The sequence below is a fragment of the Papio anubis genome, chromosome 6 (assembly GCF_008728515.1).
Source record: "Papio anubis isolate 15944 chromosome 6, Panubis1.0, whole genome shotgun sequence".
Classification (NCBI taxonomy): Eukaryota; Metazoa; Chordata; class Mammalia; order Primates; family Cercopithecidae; genus Papio; species Papio anubis.
Genome location: NC_044981.1, coordinates 69,928,979 through 69,949,012, shown reverse-complemented (window position 1 = coordinate 69,949,012; position 20,034 = coordinate 69,928,979). Strand labels below are relative to the sequence as shown.

Genomic DNA, 20,034 nt, shown 5'->3' with positions numbered 1-20,034 from the left:
TCTTTCTTTTTTGCTTTTTTTCTTTCCTTTGTTCTATCTTCAGTGATTCCCCCTTCGGTGAATCTTCTGATGGGGAGAAAGTGTTGTTGTTTTGCTTGCTCAGTGTTATTTGATGGATCTTATAAAGTGCATTTTATGTAATTTTTTTCCATTTTCATAAAGGTTGTCAGCTTTTGTTTTAAGATGTTTCCTTGAAGCCGATCCTTACATAGATATTGATCAGAATGTGTTACACAGAACATACACTTGGCTTAAAGAACGTCAGAAATCCAACGGTGAATTTTGGGAGCCAGGAAGAGTGATTCATAGTGAGCTTCAAGGTGGCAATAAAAGTCCAGTAACACTTACAGCCTATATTGTAACTTCTCTCCTGGGATATAGAAAGTATCAGGTATTTCATCTTTAATTTAATAAATGATAGATGGGAAACACAAGGAAGGTAGGTCTTAATGGGTCAAATATGTGTGTGGAAACTTAACAAGTTGCAATTTTACAGCACATGTGAAATCTGAATTTGAGTACTCTTTTGCTTTGCATTTTGTGGCCATGTTCCAAAATCTGAGAATAAAAACATTAACCCACTCTTTCAGAATGACTAAGAGAATTCTAAAAATGCTTTTTAATGTATGTATTGTACTTGCTATTGGTAAGATAAGTCAATACATGTTTTATCATTGAAAAAGTTAATTTCTGAGGGGAAAGAAAATTATTTCAAATTTGATAATGTGTTCTAGCAAGTTTAGATTGTGAAGGATTTTTTTATTTCTAAAACATCATGGAACAGTTACAATATCTGTTAATTTAGTGCTGAGAACACTCATACCCTGAAAAGTGTGTTGAATGGGCATGGATGCCTGGATGAGAATGAGTGTGCATGGAAAGGTATACTGACGAGCTTAAGTTTGCTCCAGAGCTGTCCTGGTGATTGATACTGTTACTGCTTACTGCCTACTGCATTTTATGAGATCACCAAAGCCATTCTCTTTATTAGGCCCCCCACTATTTTCCTATTCTACTACTAGGCATGTAGAAGCTAAACTTTTCCTGAACTTAGAGCCTCAATAACAGAGATCAAATATAAGAAATATATTTCTCAAGCAGTTTGCTGTTCTTGTCTGAATTTATGATACTGAGTGGGAGAAATACTAGCAAAAGCTGTACGTTTTTCTTCCAGGTAATGATGCCTGTTATAAAAACTGAAAAAAAGTATTATTTTCAAAATGCATGGCAAATCTTTAAATGTCAATGATCATGGTTGATTTTCATTGCCTAGGACAAGGTCAGGTGCTTCATAGACACGGAACTTATTTTTTAAATGCATGTTTCAAAGTACTTTTTGTTTCAATATGTGGTAATGGGTTACTTTGGATAGTAAAAAATATACTTTTTTTCTTCCAAGCCTAACATTGATGTGCAAGAGTCTATCCATTTTTTGGAGTCTGAATTCAGCAGAGGAATTTCAGACAATTATACTCTAGCTCTTATAGCTTATGCATTGTCATCAGTGGGGAGTCCGAAAGCGAAGGAAGCTTTGAATATGCTGACTTCGAGAGCAGAACAAGAAGGTAATGTGCCGGGCCCACTTGAGGTCGTTATGCATTATGAAATATATAACTTACGTGAGAAAAATTTTTAGCCAGGTTTGAAATTGATTACATCTGCATCTTTTGGTGAAAAGTAAAACACACAATGAGATCAGGATGGGCCTGACATGGCCACAATACTTCTGGTCTCCTCAGGGTTTTTTTCTACAGAATTTCAGGGCTCAGATGTCTCTTTATTCTAGATATGTCATGCCCTATGTCACTTACCCTTTGAGTGTCTGATACCATTTCAGGTTTGGCAGCCTTGTAGTTTTCCAAGACCTTGGGTTCTGGAGAGGCTTAGGTTCAAATTCTGGTTCTGCAGCTTACCTTTATGAGGTTCGGTTTTATCAACGGTGAAGTGGGAATAACACCTATTTTAGAGTGGCTGTGAGGATTAATGTGCAATGCTGCTGCATAGCAAATGCTCAAAAATAGGAACGAAAATGCTAATTAAAAGAAATGTGAATACCAAAAAACGCTGCTAGTAAGTGGATTATGTGTATTTTATATATGAAGTAGACAGGGATCCAGGTGTGTGTGTGTGTGCGTGTGTAAGAAACAGAGAGAGATGGGAGTGGGTTGGCAGAAATAAGATAATGTCCAGTGATTCAAATTTCTGTTAATTCAAGAAGGGATAATTGTGGAAAGTGTTTAGAGGCTTCTTCTGAGACTGTAAAAAATATTGTATTAACAGTAACTTAGATTGAATCCTTGTTACCTATTCCAAAGCTGGAGACTAGAAGATTATCGCGTAGAGGCTAAAGCAGTCTTTGACATTTTTTCTTCTTGTCTGCTTGGCTAAGTGGTAGTTATGTAGTATTCCACCTAAGTGTAGTCATCATCTAAATAGTAATATTTGAGAGAGGGCACCAAGTGGGATGGTCCTCTGGGGGCTAGAGCAGAATTATCTCTAGGAAGGTTGTTGAGTTAGCTGGGGTTCCTAATTTTTTTCTTGCGGGCTTGAACCTCAAACTCATAACACCAACCTTCAGGTAATGAAAATAGGAGAGTCTTCCCAGAATAGTAGAGCTAGTTAATGGCAGATTCCCAGAATAGGATTCTTTTCAATGTGTCCTAAAATATTGTGGGGATGGCCTGGTCAGATAAGTAATGTATATTATCTTCTGGAATATATTATTTTTTTCCTTTTATTTATAACTATTTAGCCTTGAGCCAAACGTATGGAATTTCTCTTAGGAAAATTATTTTCATGAAAACATCCTCAAATGTAGGCAATGGGAAAAGGATGAAAATTTATAAATATATATGTTGAGCATCCCTAATCCAAAAATCTGAAATCCAAAATGCTCCAATGAGCATTTCCTTTGAGTATTATATCAGTGCTCAAAAAGTTTCAGATTTTTGAGCATTTCAGATTTTGGAATGTATGTATTCTGTAAATATTCCAAAAATTCAAACATAACAGAAATTGGACACACTTCTGACCCCAAGCTTTTTGGATAAGATGTACTTAACTTGTAGTAGTTTAAAAAAGTGACACATAGGCACATGTATACATATGAATGTGTGTGTGTGTTTGTGATAAATAAATACATGTATACAAATAGATGTATTTTTATGCTAGTTAAGCACAACTTGGACCAGAGTAGGAATATTTAATTGTATAAAATGTAATTTTTCTGGATAATTGGTCAGAATGTTTTAATTTTTCTCTTGTAGGAGGCATGCAATTCTGGGTGTCATCAGAGTCCAAACTTTCTGATTCCTGGCAGCCACGCTCCCTGGATATTGAAGTGGCAGCCTATGCACTGCTCTCACATTTCCTACAATTTCAGGCTTCTGAGGGAATCCCAATTATGAGGTGGCTAAGCAGGCAAAGAAATAGCTTGGGTGGTTTTGCATCTACTCAGGTGAGAGATGATAGTTTTTTCCCTTTAAACTATAATATATATAATATATATTTCTTGTTAGATGTATTTTATATATCTAATAAAATATAAAATATTATATAATTATATATAAAATTTATATTAAAAATTATGTAAAAATTTGTATATATAAAATTATATATAATATAAATGTTTAATATAATAAAATATAAAAATAAAATATAGTATATATTATAATATATATAAATTATATATCATGTATTAAAATATATATTTAAGAAAGTGGTTGCATTTTTTCCTTGATTTCTTAAAATTACTTTGCAGTTTCAAACTTTAGTAACTTAAGCAAAAGGCTAAATTCACTGATTTTAATTTTTTTCTCCTCATTATTATGAACTTTATATCTGATATTTATATGGAATAAACCAGTTCCCCATCTACATTTGCCATTTTTCATCTGTGGTAACTGATACAAGAGTAGATGTTCAGTTCCATATAGCAAATATTTTCTATTTTCTTTTCTTCTTTTTGGAAAGGAAAAACTGGAACTTTTAATTTATTGATAATATGTTCATTTATGTGCAAAATTGAGTGGGATTACAAAAATGCTACTAGGATTAACAAGTGAGTTTAGTAACATTGTGGTATAAAAAATCAATGTTCAGAAATCCATTGTATGTATATATGAGCAATGGAAACTCAAATCAAAATAGCATAAAATGTTAACTATTTAGGGATTAATCTGACAAAAATCAGTAAGATCTGTACACTAAAAACTATGAAACATTTCAGCAAACATTTTCTGAGCCTCTCCTGTACTCTAGGCCAAGGAGATTCAAATATGAGTCAGGGAGCATTCTGCTGTGAAGGAAGGTGGTTGAATGTCCAGCAACAAAACACTACTAAATTTACTCTTTGAAGACCTTGACATATACTTATATGTACAAATGTTTTTTTTCCCTCAACAGGATACCATTGTGGCTTTAAAAGCTCTGTCTGAATTTGCAGCCCTAATGATTACAGAAAGGACAAATATCCAAATGACTGTGACGGGGCCTAACGCACCAAGTCCTATAACGTTTCTGATTGACACACACAACCGCTTGCTCCTTCAGACAGCAGAGGTGTGCACAAGGGGCAGTTATTTAAAAATCAGTGTAGACAATTCTTTATGCTGGAATACTGCTTTATTTGTAATCTGTTGATTTCAACAGAGACTTGTTTTCAGAGCTCTGTAGAGGAATAGGGAGAAATGGTGCCCTCCTTTGGTTGAATTTGCTGAGCTCTGGAAGGGCGGGGAACTTTGGAAAGATTGGTGGAACAGGAGAAAACACAGGCACTGTAACATTGAGAAAGGAATGAACATAGAACCCTGTTGCGTTTCTGTTCTTCATAGGCACTGTGCTAGATTACTTTACGTATTCTATTGCATTTACTTCTCAAAGTAACTCTAAGAAGTAAGTACATTTATCCCTGTCGTACATATGGTAAAACTGAGGCTGAGAGAGGTTAAGTGACTTGCTCAAGATCATGTTACTAGTAACAGTAGAGCTAGGATTTGAACTCATCATTCCAAAGACCATGTTCTTTTCAGCTGCTCCACATGTCTTCTTAGGAGAATTCATAGAACCAGTAGTAGAATTCTTACTTTAACTGGAATAAAAGAATATGCTAGTTCTTAACTTTATTCCCTTGATAAATTTGTGGGAGGTTGAGTACAATGGATGAAGGTGATAACTTCAATTCTGGAAAGTGAGGAAGAGTGGTGATGATAAAGGAAAAGAAGGAATGAAGTTAGGCACAGTCATAGACAATGTGTTATTGTGCTCCTGGGAAAGCCAGGGGATTAGGCCTTGATTAAGGGAGGTCAGGGGAGGGAGATGACTTTAGTTTCTTGTCTTTTATGCTTCAACCCCAACAGGAGGACAGACTTGTCAGTACCACTAATGTGCCCTCCCATAAGCAGAGGTGAGGGAGCTTGGGGAGAGTGCACTTTTCCTTCCATCACCTTGCTTACCTATTTGACCCATAGCTTTTGATATGTGAGACAGTATAAAGCTCTTAGTGCTGTCAGTGATTGCTTCTGCTCCTAATGAGGGATAGGACTGATCTGTTGTGCTACTTGGAAGAATCTAGATATGGAAAATCAGCCTCATTCACTTTTTTTCACCTTGATTCAGCTTGCTGTGGTACAGCCAACTGCAGTTAATATTTTCGCAAATGGTTTTGGATTTGCTATTTGTCAGGTATGTAATGATGCTTATTTTTTTGAGTTAAATATGACTTTTTATAATAATTATTTGGTTTGGGGCTTTGCTAAGTCTTACATAACTTGAATATAATTCTTAATAATTTACATCTATGACTTAAGCAAGATATATCACTGTCTTTAATAAAAAGTATTAGAGATGTTGCCAGCCAGTGAGTAGAGAGCAATTATATAGATTGATTTTCTATTTGAAAAATATTTCTTGGAGATTATTTGCTTTTTGAAGTGAGGGTTAATGTCCTCCAATATGATTCCTGATAACAAATACATGTTTTACTTATAATTTCTTAATGTTCATCTGAGAATATGAAAGTCAACATGGTAGAATTATTGACTTGAGGGGAGGAATTGTGTCCCTTTAATATAAAATCTCATATAATAGTAAATATAACAATTAGAGCATAATTATGTTCAATCCTCTGGTACAGAAAGAAAATCTAAAGAAATCTACATTTTTTATGGTACAGCAGGAGCTACAATAAAAATGGAAGTAGTATGAAAAATACTGAATAAGATAATCATTACACTAAATAGTACATAAAAATATTGAGGACTTTAAAATCATCTCATTAGAACCTCAAGATAATATGTAATAGGACCAAAAATGGTTGCGTGCTTGGGTAGAAACAACCAAACAACCAAACAAAAACACTGAAACACTTACTGAGAAAGGAAAAAAATGGCTATTATGGAGAAAAAGTACTTTTTTCAAAAACCAGCACTATGATTCTAGTTGAGAGAGCAGATATACTTGCTGAGTAGGGCAGGTATACCTTGCTAAGCAGGTATAATTTAGAAACTTCCAAATAATTCTAAGATTATTTTGCATTACACTCAGAATACAGTACACATTTTTTAAAACTAAAGGAAAAATGATCACAGTGAAAAGGAATGGTATTTAGTGAAAAGGTCAGAAAGAGAAAGTAAACAATTTATTTCGATCTTTACTAACAAAGACCATAGGAAAATTCTCATTCTCAAACTGTCTTGCAATCCAAGAGTAAATCTAAAAATAAATATGCTGTGTATTCTAGATAAAATTGAAAAACTATATGTACTTAAATCACCAAGTTGGTTGGAATTCATTTTTGATAAACCAAATGTAGAGAAATTACTGAAACCAAGTGATATTTTACTTGAGGCTTGAAGCACACAGGGGTGAATGTGGTACTTGCTGGTCAGAATGTTCATCAATCCCATGTCGATCTCAAAATGCAGAAAACAAAAGGAAGGAACCAGTAGGCACTTCTCATGAGGGAGGAAAAATAATTACAAAGAAGTTGAACACCCAGAAATGGGTATTGAGATTTCTTACAGTTGATATTTTTATACATGCTCTGGAAAAAGGAAGACAAAGAAAACTCATGAGTTTGCAGTAAATATTATCCTCTTTTGGGTAATAAAATACTAAACTGTTGGAAATAAACTGCAAGATCTTTTAAAGTTCCCTGAGTGAGCAGTTGAGCTTTATTGCCAAATGTAAACCCTAATACTTAGTTATGGATGGGCATTAATTATGACCCGAGAGACAAATAGAGTAGTCCTTGTTTGTTTCCTGATAGCATTGGTCTCTAAAGGGATAATTGCATGCCACTGAAAGGGGAATGATGGAAATAATAGAGAGCATCTCTCCAATTTTATGAGACTATTCTTCAACTGCTTCAGGAATACTCTATAATTTAATCGTTATACTTTAAGGAAGAGTTGACAAATGTCCAAAGTAAGATAACCAGAAGGAAAAAGTGGATGACGGATTATATGAGTTTGGATTGTGGCAGAATAAGAAGACTGCAACTTTTAGATTTGAAAAATGAAGGCTTAGAGGATTTTTTTAAGTGTGCAAATCCATGAGGGACATTAGATGTTAGTTCTGAGGTGTGTGTGTGTGTATGCACATGTGCATATGTGTATGTGTGTTAGGTATAAGTTAAAAGAAAACACAACCTTACAAAGCAACAGTAAGCTTTACGAACCTTGTTATAAAAAAGGGGATGAGGTAAAACATTTAAGTAGATTCCAGTCCATCCGGGGATGAAACTGGACTAGGAAGTTTTGAGTACGTGCCTAAGCTTCTGATTTAGGATCCCTTTGAGAAAGACGCAGGTCCTCAGGCTCTCCCATTATGTCTACAGCACCTTTAACATCAGTGGTGGGTACAGAGTAGATGCCGAGAAAGACCCAGTTGACCTGAAAACTGTCATTTATTTTATCATCTTTGACAAACGTTGTATGAACAAAAAGAATCCTCAGCAATGTTCAGCTAAGGCTCTTCAATGTTTTAGTTTTGATTTATCCTACTGAGAGTTTGTGAAGTTCTAGTTAGAGAGAAATGACTCCATTTGGGCAACTAATTTCCTTAGAAATGAGTGAATGCTCTCAAGATGGTTTTTTCCTCAAGGGAATGTTTACCCTCTTTGACAAAACATTATCCCCAAATATCGCCCATGGTGTTTTATTGTACTTGTTTTGGAATATTACCTAACAATGTTAAAAATAATTTTATAAATTGTAATACTACTTGTTAATAGTGATACTTTGTTAGCAAGTAAAATTAATTTTTTTTTTCTAGTTTGAAGATTAAAAATCTTACTGGGTCCATCCAAAGAGAATCATTACCTAATACAGTATTTAGAAGGCATAATGATAGAAGTTTATGTCCAATTTGTTATTTATGCTAGTTTATTTTTTACAGCTCAATGTTGTATATAATGTGAAGGATTCTGGGTCTTCTAGAAGACGAAGATCTATCCAAAATCAAGAAGCCTTTGATTTAGATGTTGCTGTAAAAGAAAATAAAGATGATCTCAATCATGTGGATTTGAATGTGTGTACAAGGTAAGTGTCTGCTTAGGTCTCTCTTCTTTTTTTCCTTTAGAAAATAGACTTGAAGGTTTAATTATTTATAGTTGTCTAACTATATAAATATAAGAAGTTATATTGAATAAAGAATTCAATTATGTACTACACTTCAGATTACAAACTAGAAATACTACTAATTATATTCAAGCGTTTATTAGATGCATACAAAAATTATTTACAGGTTTTCCCTGTAAAATTTGAATAGAACAGTGTGTATATAAATTAATAAAACTCAGGTCTAATTTAGGAAATCATATTTAATACTTAGAATGATTATTTCTTGTTATGAGTTGAAATAATTATTTCAGGTTCATACTGAACTTTAACTGTTAGGCATTTAATCCAAAACTTTATGATAACATGCAAATTCAATCAAGAGGACAGTTTTTTTTAAAATATACATTGAAAATATTCCAGTTTAGGAGTTTCTCATATTGGATAATTAGACACTTAACAGCTGAAGCTTCTGGGAGTAATTTTTAAGTTGACTCTTAAATTGTTCTATATCCAAAGCATCTGAGAATCTTGTTAAGTAATAAAGAAAAAGGGTTCTACCTCAACCCTACCGACTTCACAGTAAGACTGGGAAGCTGCAGAGTTTTGGTCATTCCACTGCACACAGGAATTTGAGCACACTCCTTGTGAAAGTTTTTGAATAGAGCCTTCACATTTTTTTCTTTCGTGAATCTATTCTGTTACATCTGCCTTATTTGGTCTTGAGCTGGGACTTAAGGATGCACTGGCATTGAGGAGCTGCTGTTTGCTCTTCTAAAATATCCTATAGTGTCCTGGTTTAACTGAGCTTATTGTTGAACTAGAAGTCCCTGGTGTGGTCCTGAGCTGGCAGATGTTCTTCAAGGTCATCTCTGGGTGCTCATCCAGGTGGCCAGCCTTCACAGCCATTGCCTGGACCCAGTCTCCACCATTACCGCTACTGTCTGTCTTTATCTTTGGACCTTCTTGTTCATGATTTTGGGGTAAAATGTCCCACATTTGTCCCATTCTTCACCTTCTTGGGCATTTTGGGCCAGCAGTAAGAGGATATCAGAATCTCTGCAGTGGCATCCTTTTCAGCTGAGAAGAAAGTGGGACTCCAATTATTTTTTACTAGTCTTCCAATTGGTCTCTGTTATAGAATAACAACTTCAAGTTATTATTATTATTATTATAAACAATAACAACCTACAGTAATTACAAACTTATATGCCAGGCACCGCACCAAACACTTTTACATGCATATCATTTAATTCTTACAGTGACTCTGTAAAGTATGTGTTATTATTATCCCTGCTTTTCTCAAATTCCTGACCTCAAGTGATCTTCCTGTGTTGGCCTCCCAAAGTGCTGGGCTTACAGGCATGAGCCACTGTGCCCTGCCTATTCCTGCTTTTCTCATTCATTTATTTATTCCCTCAGCGAGTATTGGTTGAGCCTCTACTATGTGCCAGGCATGGTGTCTGTGTGTCAGGTGTGGGAATGTAATTGTAAGCCAAAAAGACACAAGCTCTGCCCTTGTGGAACTTGCTGTTTGAGGTGGATACAGAAATTAATGGAAACAATCCCCTAAGCAAGTCTCAAATTCCAATTTTGAAAAGGGCAAAGAAGAAGACCCTCATAGAGTTATGAGAGGGAGACTTTTACCTCTTAAGAGACATCAGGTGAAGAAACATGAGGAAAATGAGGTGGAGCCAGGATTCAGACTATGAAGAGACCTCAGCATTTATAGGGGTTCATGTAAGAATGCAGGATTTCCAATCTTAAGCATCAGGAATCAGATGGACAACAGAGTTTGGGTGGTAGGTAGAGCCTGAAGAAGGGAACTGTTTTCATGTGAGGGTAGGGGTTTCATAAAAAGGGTTTAAATGCTGCTACTAGTTTTCTGAGAAAAATCTGGTATGAAAGACAAATAATATTTAAGTGTATTTTTTCACCAGCACATTATAAAAAAGAGGAAATGACGAGTTGATGGGTGCTGATGAGTTGATGGGTGCAGCACACCAACATGGCACAAGTATACATATGTAACAAACCTGCACGTTGTGCACATGTACCCTAGAACTTAAAGTATAACAACAACAACAAAAAAGATTACCTGATATTTCAGACACTTTATCCTATCAACAGGGTCCAAGACCTTACCTCATACCAGGCTTTCTGTGTGGCATGATAGTTTAACAAATTCTGCCCCAGGCTGGTAGAGAGATCAGATCAACCAAGGTACTTTTAATATGTACCAAAAGTATAATCTGCATTGTGCTTTTAAATGTTTAAGCATATTGACTGTTTTTTCTCATCTATATTTTTTCTCATATGCAAACACCTCTAGTTTCAATCCATTTATTAGTTCTTAATAACATCTACTTTGGCTCAGTGCATTGCCAGCAGATGGTTTCAGTTGCTTGGGATTGCAGAACCGGCTGAAGTCAGCAGTTGTACTCTATGGCTTTTCAATCAGTCATGTTTGGCAGGCATGGGTTTTCTGCTCTAAAAAGCAAGATTTTTCTAACAGCCCTTCTTGCTTTTGCCATTTAAAAGGACAACAGGTACTAACTTAATGCTATGATCCTTTTAAATTGGAGGCAAACATCTTTCCATACTCACTTAGCTGGGCTCCTTCTGCTCCAAATGAAAAACTCTTGCCATCAATTCATTTTAGAAAAATATTTATTTGTAAGGAGATAAAATGTTGTTGGTGCCTGGATCCTCTGATGCTCACATCATGTACAACAGGGTGCGAGAAGGATGCAGTGTAATAAAACTTTCCAAGGCTTGTAATTCCCTCATGGTGGCCAAAGAAAACACAAAATGTTCTTCAAGTATGTGGGAGAACAAAGGGAAGGCCTTTCCCTACTGGTCTGATGTTTCTAAAACCAGATGAATAAAAGGTTGCTAAGAACTTGGATGGGACTATCACTAAGTGGTCAAGTGATGCCTCCTTCTCAGGGCCTGGCTTTCTTGGAAGTTTGGTGCTGTCAACTTTTGACAAAAGAAAAAGTGCAATTCGGTTTGGAATCACTGCTAGAAAATAGAGTTGTCTGTTGAAAGGATGTATGTTGTACTGTCACAGTTTATAAGCACAAGCCTGTTACACTGCAGGCATTGCACACTATCTGTCAGATGAACACATTGTTGTATCATTATTCCTTATATGGTTGAAAGTTATAAGATTACCACACATGTAAGAAAACGATAACCTGTTTTAAAATTCTCTATAGTGAATTTTATTTGAACTCAAACAGTATTTGGAATAACATTTGGTGGGTTTGATTTTTGTATGAAGATAATTTGATAACAGCTGTGGGTTTTTCCTGAGGAGTTTTCATTCATCTTCCCCTCTTTGATTTAGGTTTTTGGGCCCAGCTAGGAGTGGCATGGCTCTTATGGAAGTTAACCTACTAAGTGGCTTTATGGTGCCTTCAGACACAATTCCTCTGAGCGAGACAGTGAAGAAAGTGGAATATGATCATGGAAAACTCAACCTGTATTTAGATTCTGTAAGTAGGAAAACATAAGGTAACCTGTTGACAAAGCTACTATGTTTTGTATTCGGATGTCTACCTTACTTTAAGTATGTTTTCTTTAAGTCATTGTTATTTCAAGTTTTTGTGTCCCTGATTGAGTTTAACATGGCAACCATATACTTATCTCCATTAGAAAGGCATAACTATAAAATCAGTTTAGAGAGTTGCTGTTAATGACGAGCCTGATGTAGGTCTTCATAGCTAAATCTTTATTTCATGCCAGATGTGAAATACATAGAAATTTCCATATTATTATTAAAACAATTCAGTCCAGATCTGAATTTGAGAGCCTCTTTGCCTCAGGGAATTGCCTAGGCTGGAGTGCAGTTGTGCAATCATAGCTCACTGCAACCTCCAACTCCTGAGCTCAAGTGATCCTCCCACTTCAGGCTCCTGAGTAGCTGGGACCACAGGTGCATGCCACCTTGCCTAGATAATTTCATGAGAATTTTTTTATAGAGACGGGGTCTCACTTTGTTGCCCAGGCTGGTTTTGAACTCCTGGCTTCAACTGATCTTCTGGTCTTGGCCTCTCAAATTGTTGGGATTACAGATGTGAGCCGTGATGCCTGGCTGGAAGACGAATGCCTTCATTACACATTTTAAAATTCTTCCATGAAGCTTCTAACAAACCTTGAAGGGGTTAATGTTCTTACCTTGAAAAATTAGGTGCTAAATCATGGAGGATTATTCTCAGAGATTTGATCTTGACATAGAATTATTACATAACCTTCATGTACTCTTTCCATCGCTGAATGACTACTACTGATTCGAGAATAGGGTGGATACAATGTGTAGGTGAAGGTAAGTGAAGAATTCCAGACTCTACTTGGTATGTCTCAAAACTGGTGGTATGTAAGTTTATTCTTTTCTTATAGCATTTATATGAGCTTCATAGGTTGAATTGATATTGAGTTCATAGTATTCCAAGGATTTCATATTACATGGGTGGGTTTGATGTTTCTTATTTCAGTTTTGTTACGTATGAATCAGAAATATATTGCTAAATATGTACTTTTAAAAAGACAGTTCTTGAATGTTCTCATTTGTTTTAGCACTTCAAAACCTCTTTGGTTCAAGCCCCATTAAAACTAATTCAGTCTCAATATAATGTTAAATAATAGTCTCTGGATTCTTTTGCTCTTTAGGAATTATCTTACATTAATCACTGCTCGAAAGCCATGGGCCTGATTTGGAACTTAAAAAACAAATTTAAGGTGTAATTGGTTTTGGAGTTTGTCTTCTATCTTTGATGCTCTTGTTAATGGTTATTTTAATTTGAGTGTCCAGTACTCTTTGAGTGGTCAGTTTGACTTTTCATTTACTACTATTGGCAAATAAGGGAATGTTTGAAGGAATTTACTAATTTCTGATTCTTTAACGAGTGTTGTTTGCCAAATTGGCCAAATCTATTCCTCTTGGAGACAGATAGGCTGGCCTTGTGTACCCCATCTCAGTCATTGGCTGTGGAGTACAGCCCCATCTTAGTTACCTCATGTACTGGGTGACATGGTTTGCATGAACTGAGGGCACTTCCCAGGAGAAGGAGGCTGCTGTGAGCCATTAGTAGTAACTGGGGGTGGGGTACACCATCTGAGACAGGAGATCTAGGTGCATGCACCCTCAGGCTTGCTACTTACTTAACCACTCTAATTCTCAGTATCCCATTCAGCAAAATGGAACTAAGAACAATACCTCTTTGTAAGCATTGTTTTACAAGTTAAATAACATAGTTCATAGGAAGTACTTACTGCAGTATCTGACATGTAGAAATCCTCCCTAAGTGTTAGTCTCTGTTTCCTAAAATGGTAAGAAAAAGAAATGTCTTTACTTAATGATGAACACACAGTGTGCCAACCCCTTAAGACTGTTTTGCATTTCTCAAGGTAAATGAAACCCAGTTTTGTGTTGATATTCCTGCTGTGAGAAACTTTAAAGTTTCAAATACCCAAGATGCTTCAGTGTCCATAGTGGATTACTATGAGCCAAGTAAGTATGCTCTGGAGTTCTTAATACTTTAGAAATTAAGCCAGGCATTCATTCACTTATTGGAAGTGACCACCTGTTGGATTGGTTCTGTGGCGAGGGCAGGATTTGGTAGGAGGAAGTATAGGCGGTGGGGAGGCAGGAAGTGAGCATCCCATTTCAGTGAAGACTATTGATAATTTACAAGGGTCACATGATAGGTTTTAGCATATGAAATTTAAACACGATATATTTTTTCATGTTTTAGGTTTTTAACTCTCACAATTATAAACTTTACAAAGAAAAATTGACATAGAGAGTCCAGTTATGTTTCATTTGCAAGGTATTGCTTCTATTCCAAGCACCCATTCCATCTGGTTCCAGCTTTAAAATGGGAGTTCTTCTAAAAGTAGAGCTACCATTTGATCCCACAATCTCATTACTGGGTATATACCCAAAGGACAATACATTGTTCTACCAAAAAGACACCTGCACTCATATGTTTATTGCAGCACTAATTCACAATAGCAAAGACAGGGCATTGACCTAGCTGCCCATAAACTGTGGATTGGATAAAGAAAATGTGGTACATGTACATCATGGAATACTATACAGCCGTAAAAAAGAAGTAAATTATATCTTTTGCAGCAACATGGATGCAGTGGAAGGCCATTATTCTAAGTGAATTAATGCAGAAACAGAAAACCAAATATCACATGTTCTCACTTATAAGTGGGAGCTGAACATTGGGTACACATGCACATAGAAATGGGAACAGTAGACACTGGGGACTTCAAAAGTGGGGAGGGAGAGAGGGGAACAAGGGCTGAAACACTCTCTGTTGGGTACTATGTTCATTATTTGGGTGACAGGGTCAATAGAAGCCCAAACCTCAGCATCACATAATATACCCTTGTAACAAACTTGTACATGTACCCTTGAATAGTAAATAAATAAATAACAAATAATAAATAAAATGGGACTTCTTCAGGAGAGAACATGAACAGCATCTGCAATGCAGTAGCATTGGCTGGAGTTAACTGTTTCTCTATCAAGGGACTCTGGTGTTTTGCTGAAACCTACCCTTGATAACATGTTTTTAAAAGTGCATCAAGAAAAATATAGCCTGTTTGGAAAATAACTTGAGCTTCTTTGATTTTTCTGGTAACTCATTTTTATAAAATGATGGAAAGTTAGGATGTAAAAAGAGAGAGCTGGTCTGGAGATGGCCCAAGTTTAATAGGACGAATCCATGTTCAGTCAGAGTGACTTTTTGTATGTGATCTCTGGCCTAATGTTTCTAATTGTAATATGTCTTATTTTGAGTAAGCACTTGTGTTGGCTCAGAATCATCACAATGCAGGAGAAGCATGAGCATTTTTATGTGTTAGGTCGTTGTAGATAATTACACTTTAAATGAGATGAACTCGTTCCCATTGTTGTTAGTGCTTCATAGAGTATTCAAGACTAAGATGTAGCACCAGTTCTCTCCTCTTAGTCAACAAGCCAGTTCCTCTTGTCTTTTGCCTCCTGTTGGCACTGAGGAAGAGGATTCACCCAGGTTCTTGTGGGACATTTGGCGAACAGTGATGTGGCACTTTTTTCCTAGTGGACGGATGGAATACACTGTGGAGACCCAATGACAGTAACTAGTTATCCAACTTTATTACTTAACTTAGTTGCAAAATTCCCCAACTTATATTTCTTGGGTACATGGGGAACATTTAAACATTTGAGAAACAAAAATAATCTATCCAAATTTTTATGGAAAACAACTTACTTATGAGGAGGCCATTTTAAAATGAAAATATGGGAAAGATCAGAATAAGCTAAACCTTCCAACCCATTTTAAAAAATCCCGAAAAACATTTACGATATGGACAACAGTCTCTGAAAAATCATGAATAAATTTGACAATAGAATATGTTTTTAAAACATTATAAAACTCATTTATGTTTTACAGTGAGTTTACTGTGGTGTTATAGGTACTTTATGTAGTTTTTTCATGTTAGCTTTTAGATACTATATGCTCAGTGTTTTAAAACAAGGTATTGCATAGGCAGTCTTCCCTTCATATTTATGTATTTTTTTACTAGAGCCCAGGGTAAATGCCTCTTTTCAGTAGTTCTAATGATTAGAATTTGATTTGAGTGCATAGAGAATGTCATCCTAAAATAAACTCTTGAGGAGGTTAAACAGTCCTCAACTGAAAATTCTCCCTGATGCAGTAAGAGATGAAAGTGGTGCTTGTGATTGCAGTGTGCAGCTGCAGTCTATTTGCTGTCTTTTAATGCTGGCCAACTGCTGGTGGTAGACAGAATGGACTGAATGCATTGTTTCTTTTTTGGATTTGGTTAGTACTTTGGATCATTCTTGGACATTTCAGTTGTTTCTTGTAAAGAAAAATAAAATTAGGTGAAGAATGGAAAACTCAGAAAAGTGTATCGAAATGCTCTTATGTTTTGGCAAAGTCAAGGTTTCTAAACAAGGGAGCCGTGTGAACTGATGTCTGCTTCTTTGAACAGGGAGACAGGCGGTGAGAAGTTACAACTCTGAAGCGAAGCTGTCCTCCTGTGACCTTTGCAGCGACGTCCAGGGCTGCCGTCCTTGTGAGGATGGAGCTGTAGGCTCCCATCATCACCCTTCAGTCATTTTTATTTTCTGTTTCACGCTTCTGTACTTTTTGGAACTTTGGCTGTGATTTATTTTTAAAGGACTCTGTGTAACACTAACATTTCCAGTAGTCACATGTGATTGTTTTGTTTTCATAGTGGAATACTGCTTCTATTTTGAAAACAGTTTTTTTTCTTTCTATGGGGTTACGGGGGTGGTGTACAACAGGTCCTAGTATGTATAGCTGCATAGATTTCTTCACCTGATCTTTGTGTGGAAGATCAAAATGAATGCAGTTGTGTGTCTATATTTTCTCCTTTCAAAATCTTCTAGAATTTTTTTGGAGGTGTTTGTTTTCTCCAGAATAAAGGTGATATTTTAGAATAGGTATTCTCCTCATTTTGTGAAAGAAATGAACGTAGATTCTTAAGCATTATTACACATCCATGTTTGCTTAAAGATGGATGTCCCCAGGAATGGGAGAAAACAGCTAGCAGGAGGAGCTTCATCTGTTCCCTTCCCACCTCCAACCTAACCCTACTGCCGACCCCACCCCAACCCACCCCATGCCCAGTGGTCTCAGTAGATATTTCTTAACTGGAAATTCTTTCTTTGTAGAATCTACGTGGTGAATTTTTTTTTTTAAGTGGCACGGTCTTTTTCTGCTCGAAACCTGATCACACACCCCAGCCATTTCCCTCCCTCTCTTTCTCTTCTGTAGAGAAATGTGAGGGGCAGTACATTTCCCTGTGCTTTGCACACCATCTCAGAGGTTGAGGAGCATACTGAAAACTGCCCTGGGGGTTGCTGGGTGTGCTGTGTCCTTCCCACATCCTCAGCCCCACACCAGCTCTATCTCAGGGGTGAGAGTCAGAGAGCACAGAAATATGTGCCTCATGGGGCTTCCATTAGAAGATCCTGGACCAGGAGACACTGTGAGCCAGGAGTACAGCAAAATACTAGATAAGTCACTGCAGACCAACCTCCCCGCAGTTTGGGAAAGAAGCTGGGTTTGTGGAGAATCAGAGCATCTTGACATGATTGCTGACCTAAGGATCCCTGGCATTGGCCCGGGATCCTGTGTCAACTGTTCTAGGCTCAGGGGTGTGTGTTTCAGACTGCCAGTTGTCTAGTGACATCTGATGCTGGCTGTGTACTTTTAAGGTCCCTGAATCCTGAGCACCTCAATCTTTAGTTGCCCTGTATTCTGAAGGTTAATATAATTTATCTGGATGGACATTTTAAAGATGAATCCCCCTTTTTTCTTTTCCTCATTCTCTCTTTCTTTTCTTTCCTTCTCCCTTTCTTCTTTGCCTTCTAAATATACTGAAATAATTTAGATATGTGTCAACAATTAATGATCTTTTACTCAATCTAAGAAATGGTTTAGTTTTTCTCTTTAGCTCTATGGCATTTCTCTCAAGTGGACATGGGAAAAAGTAATTGCCATGGGCTCCAAAGAATTTGCTTTGTTTTTAGCTATTTAAAAATAAATCCATCAAAAAGAAGGTATGCAAATGTATCTTTTAAAGTTGATTTTTTAAAATGCTCTTGCTTTAGTGAATTTTCAGAAATTGTAGTGGAATGGATGCTCATATATTGCTTATGGATATTTTGGATACCAGGGTAGGAATAACTGACAATCAGTATTTTAAAGCTGGCAAACCTATACGTAGAAAATAGATTCTCAGACAGTGGTCTATGAAGAGGGCAGTTAAGTATCGAATACCTACTTTTCTTGCCTTTTTTTTTTTTTAGTGGGAAAACGTTTCTAGATCTCTTACACTTCTGACACAATCTGTTCTAAAACAGGCACTTGTTATGCTGGGGCCTCCTTGTAAACGTGTTTTTGCCCTTTATACTCTGGGAATTCTTTAAAGGTGAAATCATCTTATAAAGAAATTGGAGGAGGGTCTTGGCAAAGGATTTTCCTTTCCTCTTCCCTGGCCTGGGAACCTTATACTGACAATCAATACTTTATATTTTAAAGTACATAATTTATAGTTAACTTTTAGTGTAATATATTAGGAAACACTAGACTGGAAAGGCCATTGGAAGACAGGTCGTATCTTTTTCAGACCATATTTCCTTGTTTAAAAACTAGCATTTGAATACTTTTTCTGTGAAGAACTCCAAGTTTTCAAGTTAAAAGTCACCTCCTAGGCCAGGCACGGTGGCTCACACCTGTAATCCTAGCACTGGGAGGCTGAGGCAGGTGGATCACAAGGTCAGGAGTTTGAGACCAGCCTGGCCAATTTGGTGAAACCCTGTCCATACTAAAAATATAAAATTTAGCCAGGCATAGTGGCATACACCTGTAGTCCCACCTACTCAGGAGGCTGAGGCAGGAGAGTCACTTGAACCTGAGAGACAGAGGTTGCAGTGAGCCGAGATTGCGCCACTGCACTCCCGCTTGGGGGACAGAGCGAAACTCCGTCTCAAAAAACAAAAAACAAAAAAGTCACCTTGTAACTCATCTCTTTTAATTGTAAGTTTATTAAAAGTGAAGAGGACAACAATGAGAAGGAAGAGAAAGGGTTAGCAAGCACTGTCTCCTGGGGCATGGGGCTGTGCAGGTGTCCCGGCCACTTCTTCCTTCATACTTCCCTTAGAGAACTTGCTCTGCTATAAGCAGTGGGGTTGGACTAAAAGTGATTAAAATACCACAGGCATAAGGAGAAAAGGAGAATGTAGTAGTAATAATTAATAGTATAAATTATTTTCTTCATATGATATGAGTAATAATATTAACTCATTTCACCATTAAGATTGCTTATGCTGAAGCTCTTCCATTTAGAATACTGTCAATGTCATTTACTGGTATGAACTAAAGTCCCCCTTCTTTTCCACTCACTGGGAACCTTAGTAAGACACCAGCATATCTCACCTCCCTTTCTGATTGGCCAATGCTTCCAGAGACTGAATGTTGGGAAAACCTAGTAGCCAAACAATTCTAGGACAGAATAACACTTTTATATTAGGTTTCCCCATCTTACTACCTTTAGTTAGAGTTTTAAAAAAGAAATTCAAGCCCATTAAAATATGCCTGGTCAATGAAATGCTTCCTTTTATTGTGTTCTATTGTACTTTGTTTTTCAAAACATTCTAAAAATAGTATCTTTGGTTTAATATTTTGGATTATATATTATAATCTGAGGACCATTTTGCTTATATAGAATCCAGATATATTTCTGTTACTTAGGAGTTGTTACTTATATATGCAATACCGTATCCTGCACGTGGGAATTTTCAGAATTGTAGATAGCATAACTCTCCCTGCTCCTGTTGTTTTGAGCCTAGGTATAATTTTTTTTTTAGAAAAATATGTATTTAGCTTTAATTTCTATTTATGCTAAAGATAGTTATAAATAG

General features: G+C 36.5%; 1 protein-coding gene across 2 annotated transcripts in view; it reads left to right on the top strand.

Moving 5' to 3' along the window:
* CD109 (CD109 molecule) overlaps positions 1-17,048 on the top strand; it is a 139,846-nt gene extending 122,798 nt beyond the window's left edge. The window contains exons 25-33 of one of the 2 annotated variants that reach the window (XM_003897811.5): positions 163-391; positions 1,400-1,565; positions 3,267-3,457; positions 4,405-4,560; positions 5,617-5,682; positions 8,398-8,540; positions 11,911-12,058; positions 13,971-14,073; positions 16,575-17,048. In XM_003897811.5, the coding sequence (XP_003897860.2) occupies positions 163-391; positions 1,400-1,565; positions 3,267-3,457; positions 4,405-4,560; positions 5,617-5,682; positions 8,398-8,540; positions 11,911-12,058; positions 13,971-14,073; positions 16,575-16,750 (1,378 nt within the window). In that variant the 3' untranslated portion in view covers positions 16,751-17,048. The remainder of the gene's footprint in view (positions 1-162; positions 392-1,399; positions 1,566-3,266; positions 3,458-4,404; positions 4,561-5,616; positions 5,683-8,397; positions 8,541-11,910; positions 12,059-13,970; positions 14,074-16,574) is intronic. The other variant, XM_009205539.3, reaches the window with a different exon arrangement.
* Positions 17,049-20,034: the final 2,986 nt, after the last annotated feature.